This window comes from Macaca mulatta, chromosome 1 (genome assembly GCF_049350105.2).
Source record: "Macaca mulatta isolate MMU2019108-1 chromosome 1, T2T-MMU8v2.0, whole genome shotgun sequence".
Lineage (NCBI taxonomy): Eukaryota > Metazoa > Chordata > Mammalia > Primates > Cercopithecidae > Macaca > Macaca mulatta.
This window is the reverse complement of record NC_133406.1, coordinates 224,964,351-224,976,507: the sequence shown is the minus strand read 5'-3', so window position 1 is coordinate 224,976,507 and position 12,157 is coordinate 224,964,351. Positions and strand designations below refer to the sequence as shown.

Genomic DNA, 12,157 nt, shown 5'->3' with positions numbered 1-12,157 from the left:
GGGACTGTCTGTGCCTCTTGCCCCACCCTGTGCCATGACCCCACGCCCTGCCCCAGGTGGCCTGGAGTGGCTGAAGCAGAAGCTGTTCCGCCTGGGTGAGGACTGGTACTTCCTGATGGTCCTCGGGGTGCTCATGGCCCTGGTCAGCTATGCCATGGACTTGGCTGTCGGGAGTGTTGTCCAAGGTAACCCCTCCATGGCAGGTGCTGCTCTGGGCCAAGGGATCCTGAGCTCGCTCTGGGGATGCCAGGTGGATGTCGCCAGGTGTAGCAGAGGTGGGAGGTGGGCTCTGGGTGGGGATCTGGTCCTGGCTTTACTCCTGACTTGCTGTGTGATCCTGGGCAGGCTCCTGCCCCTCTCTGGGCCTCAGTTATCTCATTTGAACAAGGGAGAGAGGCCTGAATGTTCCCAAGAGCGCTTCCTCCTCTGACCTCTCTGCCTCCTCTTCCAGCCACCCCGTTCCTTCTCCTTCCCTTCTCCATGCCCTGGGGTGGGAGTGGGGGCACTTGCCTATAACACTAAGCTTGGAGCTTCCTTCCCAACCCCCACTCCCTCAGCAGCCTGCCTCCACCCTGAGGCCTCCCTGGAAGAGGGGGTGTGGGCCAGGAAGGGTCTAAGACACTTTCTCTGGAGACCCTCAGCTGCCAGAAGCAGGACCTACTATGGTGTTTGGTGCTTCACGCCTGTGTCATTTAGTTCTCAGTGGCCCTCTTTAGTCTTCAATGAGCCTGTGAGGGAGAGCCCATCACTAGCCCACTTGACAGATGGGGAGACTGAGGCTCAGAGAGGCTGAGTGGCTTGCCCACGGTCACTCAGCTAGGCAGTGGAAACCTGGGATATGGACCCAGGGTCATACTCCTGCCTCTTCTTGGGGGTCTACCCCTCACTGGGTGGCCTTGTTCTTCCCTCTTTGTGACTCCATTTCTGGTCAGTAAGTGGGCACCACAGTGTCTAGCCCCGAGGGCTGCAGAGGCTATGGGTGGCTCCTGATACACAGCTGTCCCCAGCACATGAGTGGCTGTACGGAGAGATTGGGGACAGTCACCTGCTCCGGTATCTCTCCTGGACTGTGTACCCTGTGGCCCTCGTCTCTTTCTCCTCGGGCTTCTCCCAGAGCATCACGCCCTCCTCTGGAGGTGAGTCCATGGTCACCACGCCAGTCCCCACTGGCCAAAACCTTCTCAGATCCCAGGGGGCTTCTGATGGGGGGAGTCGGGAAGCGGCAGCCTCATTTCTCAGACAAAGGCCCAGAAGAGTCATGTTGCTTGCCTGAAGGGACACAGGAGGAAGGCCAGATCTTGACCTCTGGGTCACTGCTGGCCCTACCCACTTTCCAGGGGCTCCTCTGGGACTTGATGGGAGGCCTGGTGGGAGGTTCTTCTGTGAAGCCTGTTGCAGTGGCCAGTGCCAGGGAGGAGCTGGTGGAGGAGGCACAGCTCCACCTGGCCGCTCAGCCCGGCCTCCAGCTCCAGGCTAGCAGAGGGGAGCTCAAGGCTCACTCAGTGGTGGCCTGAGATTTCATCCAGGCTTCCCCTGTCCTACCACAGCTTTCTGCCAGGTCTGGCGGGAGGAATGTAAGCAACTCACATTCCATCTGTGACCCTCAGCGTCCAAATCTGCTAAATGAGTTTAAGGACCTTACCCTAGGCTGGGTGCGGTGACTCATGCCTGTAATCCCAGCAATTTAGGAGGCTGAGGCAGGAGGATCACTTTTTGCCTAGAGTTTGAGACCAGCCTGGGCAACACAGGGAGATCCTGTCTCTACAACAAATAGAAAAAAATCAGCTGGGCGTGATTGCATGTGCCCGTGGTCCGAGCTACTCAGGAGCTGAGGCGGGAGGATTGCTTGAGTGGGGGAATTTGATCCTGCACTGAGCTGTGTTTGCACCACTGTACTCCAGCCTGGGTGATAGAGTGAGACCCCTGTCTGAAACAAACAAACAAACAAAGGAATCCTAACCCAGCTGGGCACACTGGCTCACGCCTGTAATCCCAGCACTTTAGGAGGCAGAAGCGGACGGATCACTTGAGGTCAGGAGTTCTAGAGCAGCCCGGGCAACATAGCCAGACTCCATCTCTTTAAAGAAGTAAGGCGGGCGAAGTGGTCTCTACCTATAGTCCCAGCTATTCAGGAGGCTGATAACATGAGCCCTGGCATCTGAGGCTGCCGTGAGCTATGATCCTACCACTGTATTCCAGCCTGGCCAACAGAGCATGACCCTGTCCCCAAAGGAAAATAATCCTAACTTCAGAGGGTTCTGCTGATCTGGCGAGATCGTAATTTGAAAACACTTCGCGGGTACAGTGTTGAGATTTTTAATCTAGAGATTGTCCCTCTCCTGGCCCTGCCCACCCCCGCCAAGGTTCTGGAATCCCGGAGGTGAAGACCATCTTGTCGGGTGTGGTCTTGGAGGACTACCTGGATATCAAGAACTTTGGGGCCAAGGTGGTGGGCATGTGTTGCACCCTGGCCTGTGGCAGCACCCTCTTCCTGGGCAAAGTGGTATGGGCAGGGGTGAGGGCACCCCAACCACCCTACCCACCCCAGCCACCCCAGCCTCACCCCCATCACCCCACCAAAGCTGGGTCAGAGGGGACTTGGGCTTGTCCCTGCCTTTGAGAAGCTCAGTCTTGGGGAAAGAGCCAGGCCAGGTCCCCAGAGTGTGACAAAAGCCATCTGAGGACAGCCCTGGGGGTTGGAGAGATGGAGGAGGGGGTGTGGTGGGGAAGCCGTGCTGCCTCTGGGTAAGGCTGTCTGTGCTGCCCTCACCTGGGCCCTGGGCCCACCCTTCCCTCTGCAGGGCCCTTTCGTGCACCTGTCTGTGATGATGGCTGCCTACCTGGGCCGTGTGCGCACCACGACCGTCGGGGAGCCTGAGGTTAGGGACTTGGGGGCTTCCTTGGAGGAATGGGAGTGGGGAGGGAGGGGGCTGACGCTGAGCCCCGGACTCGGATCCCCCTAGAACAAGAGCAAGCAAAACGAAATGCTGGTGGCAGCGGCGGCAGTGGGCGTGGCCACAGTCTTTGGAGCTCCCTTCAGCGGTGAGACGCCCTCATGCCCCGCCCCCTGGGTCCCTCAAGCTCCTCCCCTCTCTCCCTGGGTTCCCTCGGCCCAGCTGAGAGCCTGGAGGAGGGGGTGGGTCTCATTCTAGTTCTTACTTCAGCCCCGCCTTGGGCATAGCCACCGCCCCCCAGATGTGATTGGCGGTGCTGAGAGGCTTCAGGGTAACATTACACAGACTTGGGTTTCGAATCCACGTGTGACCCTGGCCCGCTGGCCTCTCTGAGCCCGGCTTACTCCTCTATAAAATGGAGATCGCAACCATCCCCACCCAATAGTGAGAGGACGCACACCCTCATTCCAGGCTGGACGGGTCTCTGGGCAGCTGGCTCCTCCTCGCCCAGGGCGCATGCCCTGCCCTCCCCTCCTGTCTGTCCCTGTCCAGGCTGTAGCAGAGCAGGACAGATGGGTCAGGGAGGAGGTGACAGGGGGAGGGGGCCCTACAGCCACAGGTGAGTGGGGGTGGGGGGCCCACCTGAGATCAGTGTCGCCCCCAGGCGTCCTGTTCAGCATCGAGGTCATGTCTTCCCACTTCTCTGTCTGGGATTACTGGAGGGGCTTCTTTGCAGCCACCTGCGGGGCCTTCATGTTCCGGCTCCTGGCGGTCTTCAATAGCGAGCAGGGTGAGCCCCCTGGGCTGCCTGACCCTGGCCCTGCCTGGGTGCTGGGGCGAGGTGGCCTCCCTTCTCCCCTGTGTACACCCCTTGCTCTCCTCTTCCCTCTCTCTCCCTCTTTTTCCTCCTCCCTGTTCCCACCTCTTTGGGAGGATGGAAGGGGCTGACCTGTGCTGAACATGAAGGGCAGGAGCCCTGAGGGTAGAAGGGATGAGGCTGGGCAGGGAGGCAGGAGCCTAGTTGTGGGGGCCTGGAATGCCAGGACACACATTCCGGGTCAGGACCTGGCACCCCCTCCACCCTGGGCTGTTAGTCTGGGACTTGTGTTTGGGTGGGGTGGGAGCGCCATCTCGTCTCCCCACTGCTCTCCTTCCCCAGAGACCATCACCTCCCTCTACAAGACCAGTTTCCGGGTGGACGTTCCCTTCGACCTGCCGGAGATCTTATTTTTTGTGATACTGGGGTGAGTGGGTGCCCTGGGCCCCTGAGAGTCCAACAAGGCATTCCCTCCAGGCCTGGACTGCAGCCCCTGGTACTGGGGTCAGGCTCTGGACTCCTATCTCCATGCTCCTCAGGGGTCTCTGTGGCATCCTGAGCTGCGCCTACCTCTTCTGTCAGCGAACCTTCTTTGGCTTCATCAAGAACAATCGGTTCAGCTCCAAACTGCTGGCCACCAGGTAGGCTCTGGGCTAGGGGCTGGGGACCTCTCAGCAAGCGCCTCCCCCACCCGTACTCCCAACCTTATGTAGAAAGCTCCACCTCCCACCTGAGCCTCTAAAGCCCGTCCTAACCAATGCCCCACATGTGGAGCCCCTAACACCCCCTACAAGTCCCCACAGTCACTGCCCCCCTACTTTACTGGCCTCAAACCTCCCCATTTAATCCCCATATCTCCTTGAGTCTATACCCCTTCAGTGAACCCCAACCCCCTCATTGACCTTTAACCCCTTCTTGGTCCCTCTCTCCCTTTAAACCGTGTGTGCCCGTGGCATTGGCTAAGCCCTCCTGCCCCAGGTGCATGAGCCCTGCCCTAGTCTGGCCCCACTCTGTCCTCCCTCCCAGCGTGCCTGTGCCCCAATTCTCCTATCAGCCTCTACCCCTAAAAATGCCCAGGAGTGTGGGGCTGACCCCACAGCTGCTGTCCCCTGGAGCTGGCTCAGTTCATGTCCCCCATTCCTGCTCTTCCTCCTCCCCAGTCCTTGCCTCACCGTACTGCCTTCTCGAGGCCCTGCTTCCCTCTCCTGGGGATGTGGGAAAGGGAGGGCCAGCCCTAGAGCCCACCTACCCCCCACAGCAAGCCTGTGTACTCCGCCCTGGCCACCTTGGTTCTCGCCTCCATCACCTACCCGCCAAGTGCAGGCCGCTTCCTAGCTTCTCGGGTAAGGGGCCCTATGTGGGGTGGCAGGAGTGGGGAAGTCCTATTTGTTGCCCCCTTTGCATGTATCTCACTTAATCCCCCCAATACGCCATAAGGGAGATGCTGTGGCATTATTTTATATATGATATTACAGCTCCGGGAGGTCAGAGCCTTGCCCAAGGCCCCCTGCTGGGAAGTAGCAGAGGAGGATTCCAGGCAGGGTTAGGCAGTGCGGGGGTGGCTGGGGTCTGCCACTCAGGGCCCCTCATGTTCCCACCTGCCCTGCCACAGCTGTCTATGAAGCAGCATCTGGAATCGCTGTTTGACAACCATGCCTGGGGGCTGATGACCCGGAACTCCAGCCCACCCTGGCCCGAGGAGCTCGACCCCCAGCACCTGTGGTGGGAATGGTACCACCCGCGGTTCACCATCTTTGGGACCCTTGCCTTCTTTCTGGTTATGAAGGTGGGCCCCCTGGCTCCCAGATGAGCACAGAGCCGGGACCAGCTCTGGTGGGTGGGGGGGTGCCTCCCTGCACCTGGTGGCATGGAGCCCAGGCCTTCCACCCACACTTCCTGATGTGCCCCCTGCCCACTGCATGGTCCTGGGCAAGTGACTTCAGCTCTCTGGGCCTCAGTCTTCTCATCTTTAAAATGGGGTGGTTACTGGGAAGACTGAGGAGGAAGAAAGGAATGTACCTGGCACAGTGCCAGGCATAGAGTGGGCATTTCTCAGGGTGAGGACCCTCCCCTAATGCCAGACTCTGGCAATGGGTGCATGGCCGGCACCCTCTTTCTCTCTAGGGCACTCCCCTGTCCCCTGTCCTGTCCTCCCTGGTCAATGCCTTGCCCAGCGGCCTCTAACCTCTGCCCCGGGCTCCCCACTCCCACAGTTCTGGATGCTGATTCTGGCCACCACCATCCCCATCCCTGCTGGGTACTTCATGCCCATCTTCATCTATGGTGAGTCTGGAGTCCTGAGGTTCTGATAATTTCGGGGTTCTTGGGGCAGGGCCATGGCTCCCGGTTCACCCCCCCCAGGTGGTACTGAGGATGGTCCTCAGGGATGGAGGGTTGTGGGGGCCAGGTCAGCCTGGCTCCCCCTCACCCTAAGTCTGTGGCCAGGAGCTGCCATCGGGCGCCTCTTTGGGGAGACTCTCTCTTTCATCTTCCCTGAGGGCATCGTGGCTGGAGGGATTACCAATCCCATCATGCCCGGGGGGTATGCCCTGGCAGGTGAGTAAGTCAGGGCCCTGCTGGGTAGGCAGCATCGTGGGGCTGGGCTGGACCTGGAGAATTGGCCGGTGGCTCCACAGGGCACAGAGCCATCACTGAGCCTCCCAGTGAGCCCCGCACCCCTCATGGGGGTCTGTCCCTCCTAAGTCCCACCATTCCCCGGGGCCCATCACTCCCTCATGGTTCCTGTCCTGTCCCCAGCCCCGTGGACTCCCTTATCCCTGTCCTCTCACCAAGCCCAGGCACTGGGCACTTCCTACAGTGCCCAGGCTGTAACCTCTTACAAATCACATTTAGCCGCTGGTCGCAGCTATGCCAGTTTTGCCCTCACATGAGGCTGGCCCCTGGCCTCAGCTGCCCTGCCTGACTCTGCCCTTGCAGGGGCTGCAGCCTTCTCAGGGGCTGTGACCCACACCATCTCCACGGCGCTGCTGGCCTTTGAGCTGACCGGCCAGATAGTGCACGCACTGCCCGTGCTGATGGCGGTGCTGGCAGCCAATGCCATTGCACAGAGCTGCCAGCCCTCCTTCTACGATGGCACCATCATTGTCAAGAAGCTGCCATACCTGCCATGGATTCTGGGCCGCAACATCAGGTGAGCGGTGCCCACCTCAGGCTGGCTGAAGGGGGTCATAGTGTCCGGGTAGGGCTGGGGGTGGAGGGCACCTCCAAAAAGAAATGCCACCGCAGCAAACCTTGGACATGGGGGCTGGGAGGGGCTGACACACAGTTGTGCTCTGGTCTCCATTCTCCCCAGTGCCCCGGGTGACCTTGAGCAAGTTGTTGGCCTTGAGGCCTCAGTGTCTGTCTAGGGGTCAGCAGGGCTCCACAGCAGGAGGATGAGTATTGCCCCGTGTACAGGTTGAGGAAACCGGGGCTCAGAGAGGTGCCATGTCTTGCTCCAGCACCGGATCTGGGTCTCCTCCCCTCTCTCCACTTCTGCAGCCTTCACTGGAACTTTGGGAGCAGGAGGTGGAATGAGAATGGAAATGGGCTTTGAGGTCCTCACTCAACCAGATAGGACCAGAGCAGCTTCTGGTGCCAGAGAGGCAGACCAAAGAGGCTCTGAGAGTCCCTGGGTCCGAGGCCCCGCTCCAAATACAAGCAAGCTGCTGCCTTGCTCTGAACCTGTTTCCCCATCTGGAAAACGGGGCTGCTTACCCCAGTGGTTTCCAGACTTTCAAGTTTTTCCCTGGTGGAGGCATACACTTTTTTTTTTTCTTTTTCTTTTTTTAGATGGAATCTTTCTCACTCTGTTACGTAAGCTGGAGTGCAGTGGCACAGTCTCAGTCACTGAAACCTCCACCTCCCAGGTTCAAGCAATTCTCCTGCCTCAACCTCCCAAGTAGCTCAGACTAGGCATGTGCCACCATGCCCAGATTATTTCTGTAACTTTAGTGGAGACGGGTTTCACCATGTTGGCCAGGCTGGTCTCGAATTCCTGGCCTCAAGTGATCCACCTTGTTTGGCCTCCCAAAGTGCTGGGATTACAGGTGTGAGCCACCGTGCCCATCCGCATATACTTTTTATTCAAATTAAATTTTCCAGGGAAGGCCGCTGGGTAAAACAGGACAAAGTGGAGCTGGTCTGGGGGACATGGGGGTCCAGGGGGCTGGGAATTAGGAACTGGGTCATCGTTGACGTGGTCCCCAGGTTTCCTCCCACCGTGGATTCCAGGAGTCCCTCATTCCATGAACCTCTCCGGCCCTGTCCACACTCCAGAGCCATGGGTCCCCAGTTCAAGCAAAGCTCCCCCAGATCCCCTTGCCGGCCTGGGTCTCACATCCCCGACTCTGGGACCTGATGGGAGCCCCTCTGCCTGCAGCTCCCACCGCGTGAGGGTGGAGCACTTCATGAACCGCAGCATCACCACACTGGCCAAGGACACACCACTGCAGGAGGTGGTCAAGGTCGTGACCTCCACAGACATGGCCGAGTATCCCCTGGTGGAGAGCACAGGTGCCAGCCAGAAGGGAGGAGGAAGTCGGGGGTGGGGGATGCCCTCTGCCTCCTTCTTGGACCTGTCAGGCAGACAGGATCTGCATCCAGGCTCTGTGACTTAGCAACCAACCGTGTGACCTTGGGCAAGTCACTTCACGTGAGCCTCAGTTTCCTCATCAGTAAAATGGAAATCATGGCCACCCTCCCCTGGGGTGGTTGACATGTCTAAAGAGAGTCGGCTGGGTGCTTGTAAGACAGTTCCTGGGTAGCTGCTGGGGTAGGAGCATGGGGACACCACCAGGGTCTTCTGGAAGCTTCCCTACAGGCCTCCCTTTAAGCATTCCCCAAATGAGACCCCTCCCCCAAATCCCTGTTGCCATAAGGTAAACATCTCCTTAAAGACAAAAGCATGGTGGCCCTTGTTAAAAGGCATGGAACAGGCCGGGCGCGGTGGCTCAAGCCTGTAATCCCAGCACTTTGGGAGGCCGAGACGGGCGGATCACGAGGTCAGGAGATCGAGACCATCCTGGCTAACACGGTGAAACCCCGTCTCTACTAAAAAATACAAAAAACTAGCCGGGCGCGGTGGCGGGCGCCTGTAGTCCCAGCTACTTGGGAGGCTGAGGCAGGAGAATGGCGTGAACCCGGGAGGCGGAGCTTGCAGTGAGCTGAGATCCGGCCACTGCACTCCAGCCTGGGCGGCAGAGCGAGACTCCGTCTCAAAAAAAAAAAAAAGGCATGGAACCCGCTTCTTGCGGAAACCTTAACTAGAGCATCATTTCCTGTGGGTACAACTCCAGTATCTGCATTCAGAAGATAAGGCGGGGTTGGTGGGTAACCCTGCTCACTCAAGTCTGCTGTCAGCCCTGTGCAAATGAGATAAGGTGCACACCTGGCAAGCACATCACAGCTGGATTTTGGTCTCCAGTTGCACTTTGGGTAGGCACCTTATGCAGTGAGCAACCTGTACAATAGTGGTCACCCCTATGTCCACCCCAAGAGGGATAAAGCCATTTATGAGCTAAATGTGAGTATACCACTTAAGCTCTATGTACTGCATTTTCATCATCTTGAAAGTAGGGATCAAGAGAGTATATGATTGCCAGACATTCTCACTCCAAATGCTAGGCCCTTCTTTCCCCACTAATTGGAAGACTGTTAGCATTATGCAGTGGAACATGCCAAATATCTCATCTGAAAATGTTTGCTTTCGGATGAGCCCCCCAAGAGTCTTCACCTCCTGGAGCAAAGAAAGAATTAGCCTCGAAGACAAAGTCCTCTTTTACCCTTAGAGCCATAGCAAAGTGCTCCAACCAACACAGGCCCAGGCTGTGGGACCCCACTGCTTACCCAAGAAATAGCCTTCATTGTTCATTTAAAAGGGAAGGGGGACATTTACATGTCTAAGTGTCAAGTTTTTATTCCACTCAACAGAAAGCAAAAACACCAAGCTGGGCCCTCAAAACTAAATATCTGACAATGCCATTGATACCCCAGGGCCAGAGTGAAGCTTGCCAAGGCCCCAGCACACAGTAGGACCTCAGAACACAGGGTCCTCCTGGGTTCGCACCTTCACTGGGCTGCGCCAGATGTGAGCCTCTTGGGAAACGAAGGAGAAAGCCCAGCCCTGACACACAGACTTCATCGTGCTGGCGTCCCTAGCTTGCTCCTGTCTTGAGACCTTGCAATGTGGGGGATCTCAGTGGTGGCCAGGGTCCCTCCTGGCCCCCTGGTAGCCTCACTCAGCCACCCTCAGCTACCACACCTGAATGACCTGGGGCAAGACAATTAGCCTCTCTGTCTCTGAGCCTCAGTTCCTGTCCTTTATAATGGGAGACAATAGTTACAACAGCCCCATAGGAACACCAGCACAGTTCTTGGCTAAGTAGGTGCTCAGTAAATGTGAGTTCCTGTTTCCTCCTAATGCGCCTCCCTCCCTCTCCCTCTCCACTTGCCAGAGTCCCAGATCCTGGTGGGCAACGTGCGAAGGGCCCAGCTGGTGCAGGCCCTCCAGGCTGAGCCTCTTTCCTGGGCTCCAGGACACCAGGTGGGTACTCCTGAGGGGCGTGGGGATGGAGTGGGGGTCGGTCAGCAGGGCTGGGACAGGAGGGGCCTGCTGATCTCCTGAGGGAGAGGTGGTCTGAGAGAGGCATCCTGGAGAGGCCGGCCCTGCACCTGTAACCCTTCCCCTGTAACCCTTCCCCACTCCCAGCAGTGTCTCCAGGACATCTTAGCTGGGGGCTGCCCCACGGAACCAGTGACCCTGAAGCTGTCCCCGGAGACTTCCCTGCATGAGGTAACAGGGAGAATTGGGGAGTGTGACATATGAGGCCCCTGGGTGGGGAAAGAGCTGATGAGGAGCTCAGGCTTCAGCCTCCCCTCCCAACCCGCGTCCCCGCCCGCCTTATGCTGCTTCCTTCTCCTCCTGGGCCTGTGTCCTCATCAGCAGACTGGGCAAAGCAGCTCCTGCCCTGTCGCCCCTCACTGCCAGGGTTGCGGGGATGATGCAGAGAGATGAGGGAAGTGGGAGAGTGGCAAATGTTTAAGTATCTGGGTGGAAAGACAGTGGAGTTGAACCAGGGCACACGTGCACTTCAGTTTCAGGTCCACCACATTCTCCCTGTGTGATCTTGCACAAAAGACTTAGCCACTCAGGACAGAGCCTGGCACATGGGCGGGGAAGGGGCAGAGGCCCACAGGAAACCTGGAGATGGCCCTGCCCGCTCTGTGCTGCTGGAGGGTGCTGGATATTGGGTCCTGTTCACCTGTGGTCTCGCCTAGACCCTTGCATGGACTCTGGCATCCCCCAGTGGCCACACTGGACATTGCAGGCCTGGATCTCTTGCCTCCCACACACATCAGGCCCGGCCCCTCTTCCCGGCTCAGAGGCGTGGCAGAGTGGGCCAGAGGGTGGGCTGGGCGCCTTCTACCCTCCAGTGTTTCCTAACAATCCCCCATCCAGGCACACAACCTCTTTGAGCTGTTGAACCTTCAGTCCCTCTTCGTGACATCGCGGGGCAGAGCTGTGGGCTGCGTGTCCTGGGTGGAGGTACCAGGGTCCCAGGGGCAGAGCAAAGCAGGGGACCCATGCCTGAGAAGGCTGGGGAGGTGGGGGGGACACCGGCATGCTCCCTTCCAAACCTGGGGGGATTCAGAGGATACTGATGAGTCCCTCTTCCTGGCCCAGATTGGCCACTGGGCCTGGCTCCCCTACCTTGTTTCCTGGCCAGTGGCCAGCCTGCCCCTCTCTGCCTCTGTGATCCCACCTGTGCAATGGGGTGACATGGGCTCTACTATTCACCCAGAAACCACCCTTAGGGGACTAAAAATGCTGGTGCCGCCCTGTCAACCTCCTCTACATCCCCCTTCCAGCCCCCTCCCCCTTTCTCTGTTCTAGATGAAGAAAGCAATTTCCAACCTGACAAACCCACCAGCCCCAAAGTGAGCCAGTCCAGAAAGATGAAACGGCACCCCAGCTGCCCTGGTACTGAGGTTGGGCTGAGACCCTGCCTCTCTTCCCCCGTCACCCCTTACCCCCACTCCAACCCAGCTCTATTCCTTGGCATAACAGACAACTCTAACCTAGCTCAGAAGAAGATGGCTCATCCTGGGTGTGACGATGGCTCCTGCCTTGAAAGACAAATCCCACCTTGGACAGAGCTGAGTGTGAGATGACGGAAAACCAGTATCTGCCAGGTGCTCAGTGACTGGCCATCCAATTAATGGATGACGGGATTGGGATATGCTGTCACCAAGGGCTGGAGCAGATGCCCTCTGGGGTTGTCTGGTTCCCGATGAGAGGCTCCAGAGAAAAATAAAGCTGGTTCCCAGAGCCGCTGTCCATCCCTCATCTCAGCTGCAAGGTTGCTGGCCTGGGACTGGAGCTCCTCACCTGTGCTGGCTCAGAGTGAGTTTCCCGTGGTCATGTGGACACTGCAGGTTCGGGCCT

General features: G+C 58.3%; 1 protein-coding gene across 20 annotated transcripts in view; it reads left to right on the top strand.

Moving 5' to 3' along the window:
* Nucleotides 1–12,040, top strand: part of CLCNKB (chloride voltage-gated channel Kb) — a 36,175-nt gene extending 24,135 nt beyond the window's left edge. For 3 of the 20 annotated variants that reach the window (XM_077973123.1, XM_015120184.3, XM_028839239.2), the window contains exons 3-20: nt 57–185; nt 1,008–1,136; nt 2,364–2,503; nt 2,802–2,879; nt 2,964–3,042; nt 3,559–3,684; nt 4,054–4,138; nt 4,251–4,352; nt 4,970–5,054; nt 5,324–5,497; nt 5,925–5,994; nt 6,157–6,267; nt 6,649–6,862; nt 8,093–8,226; nt 10,167–10,255; nt 10,421–10,504; nt 11,171–11,257; nt 11,606–12,040. In XM_077973123.1, coding sequence (XP_077829249.1) covers nt 57–185; nt 1,008–1,136; nt 2,364–2,503; nt 2,802–2,879; nt 2,964–3,042; nt 3,559–3,684; nt 4,054–4,138; nt 4,251–4,352; nt 4,970–5,054; nt 5,324–5,497; nt 5,925–5,994; nt 6,157–6,267; nt 6,649–6,862; nt 8,093–8,226; nt 10,167–10,255; nt 10,421–10,504; nt 11,171–11,257; nt 11,606–11,653 — 1,964 coding nt within the window. In that variant the 3' untranslated portion in view covers nt 11,654–12,040. The remainder of the gene's footprint in view (nt 1–56; nt 186–1,007; nt 1,137–2,363; nt 2,504–2,801; nt 2,880–2,963; nt 3,043–3,558; nt 3,685–4,053; nt 4,139–4,250; nt 4,353–4,969; nt 5,055–5,323; nt 5,498–5,924; nt 5,995–6,156; nt 6,268–6,648; nt 6,863–8,092; nt 8,227–10,166; nt 10,256–10,420; nt 10,505–11,170; nt 11,258–11,605) is intronic. The other 17 variants (XM_077973184.1, XM_077973219.1, XM_077973172.1 and 14 more) reach the window with 9 other exon arrangements.
* Nucleotides 12,041–12,157: the final 117 nt, after the last annotated feature.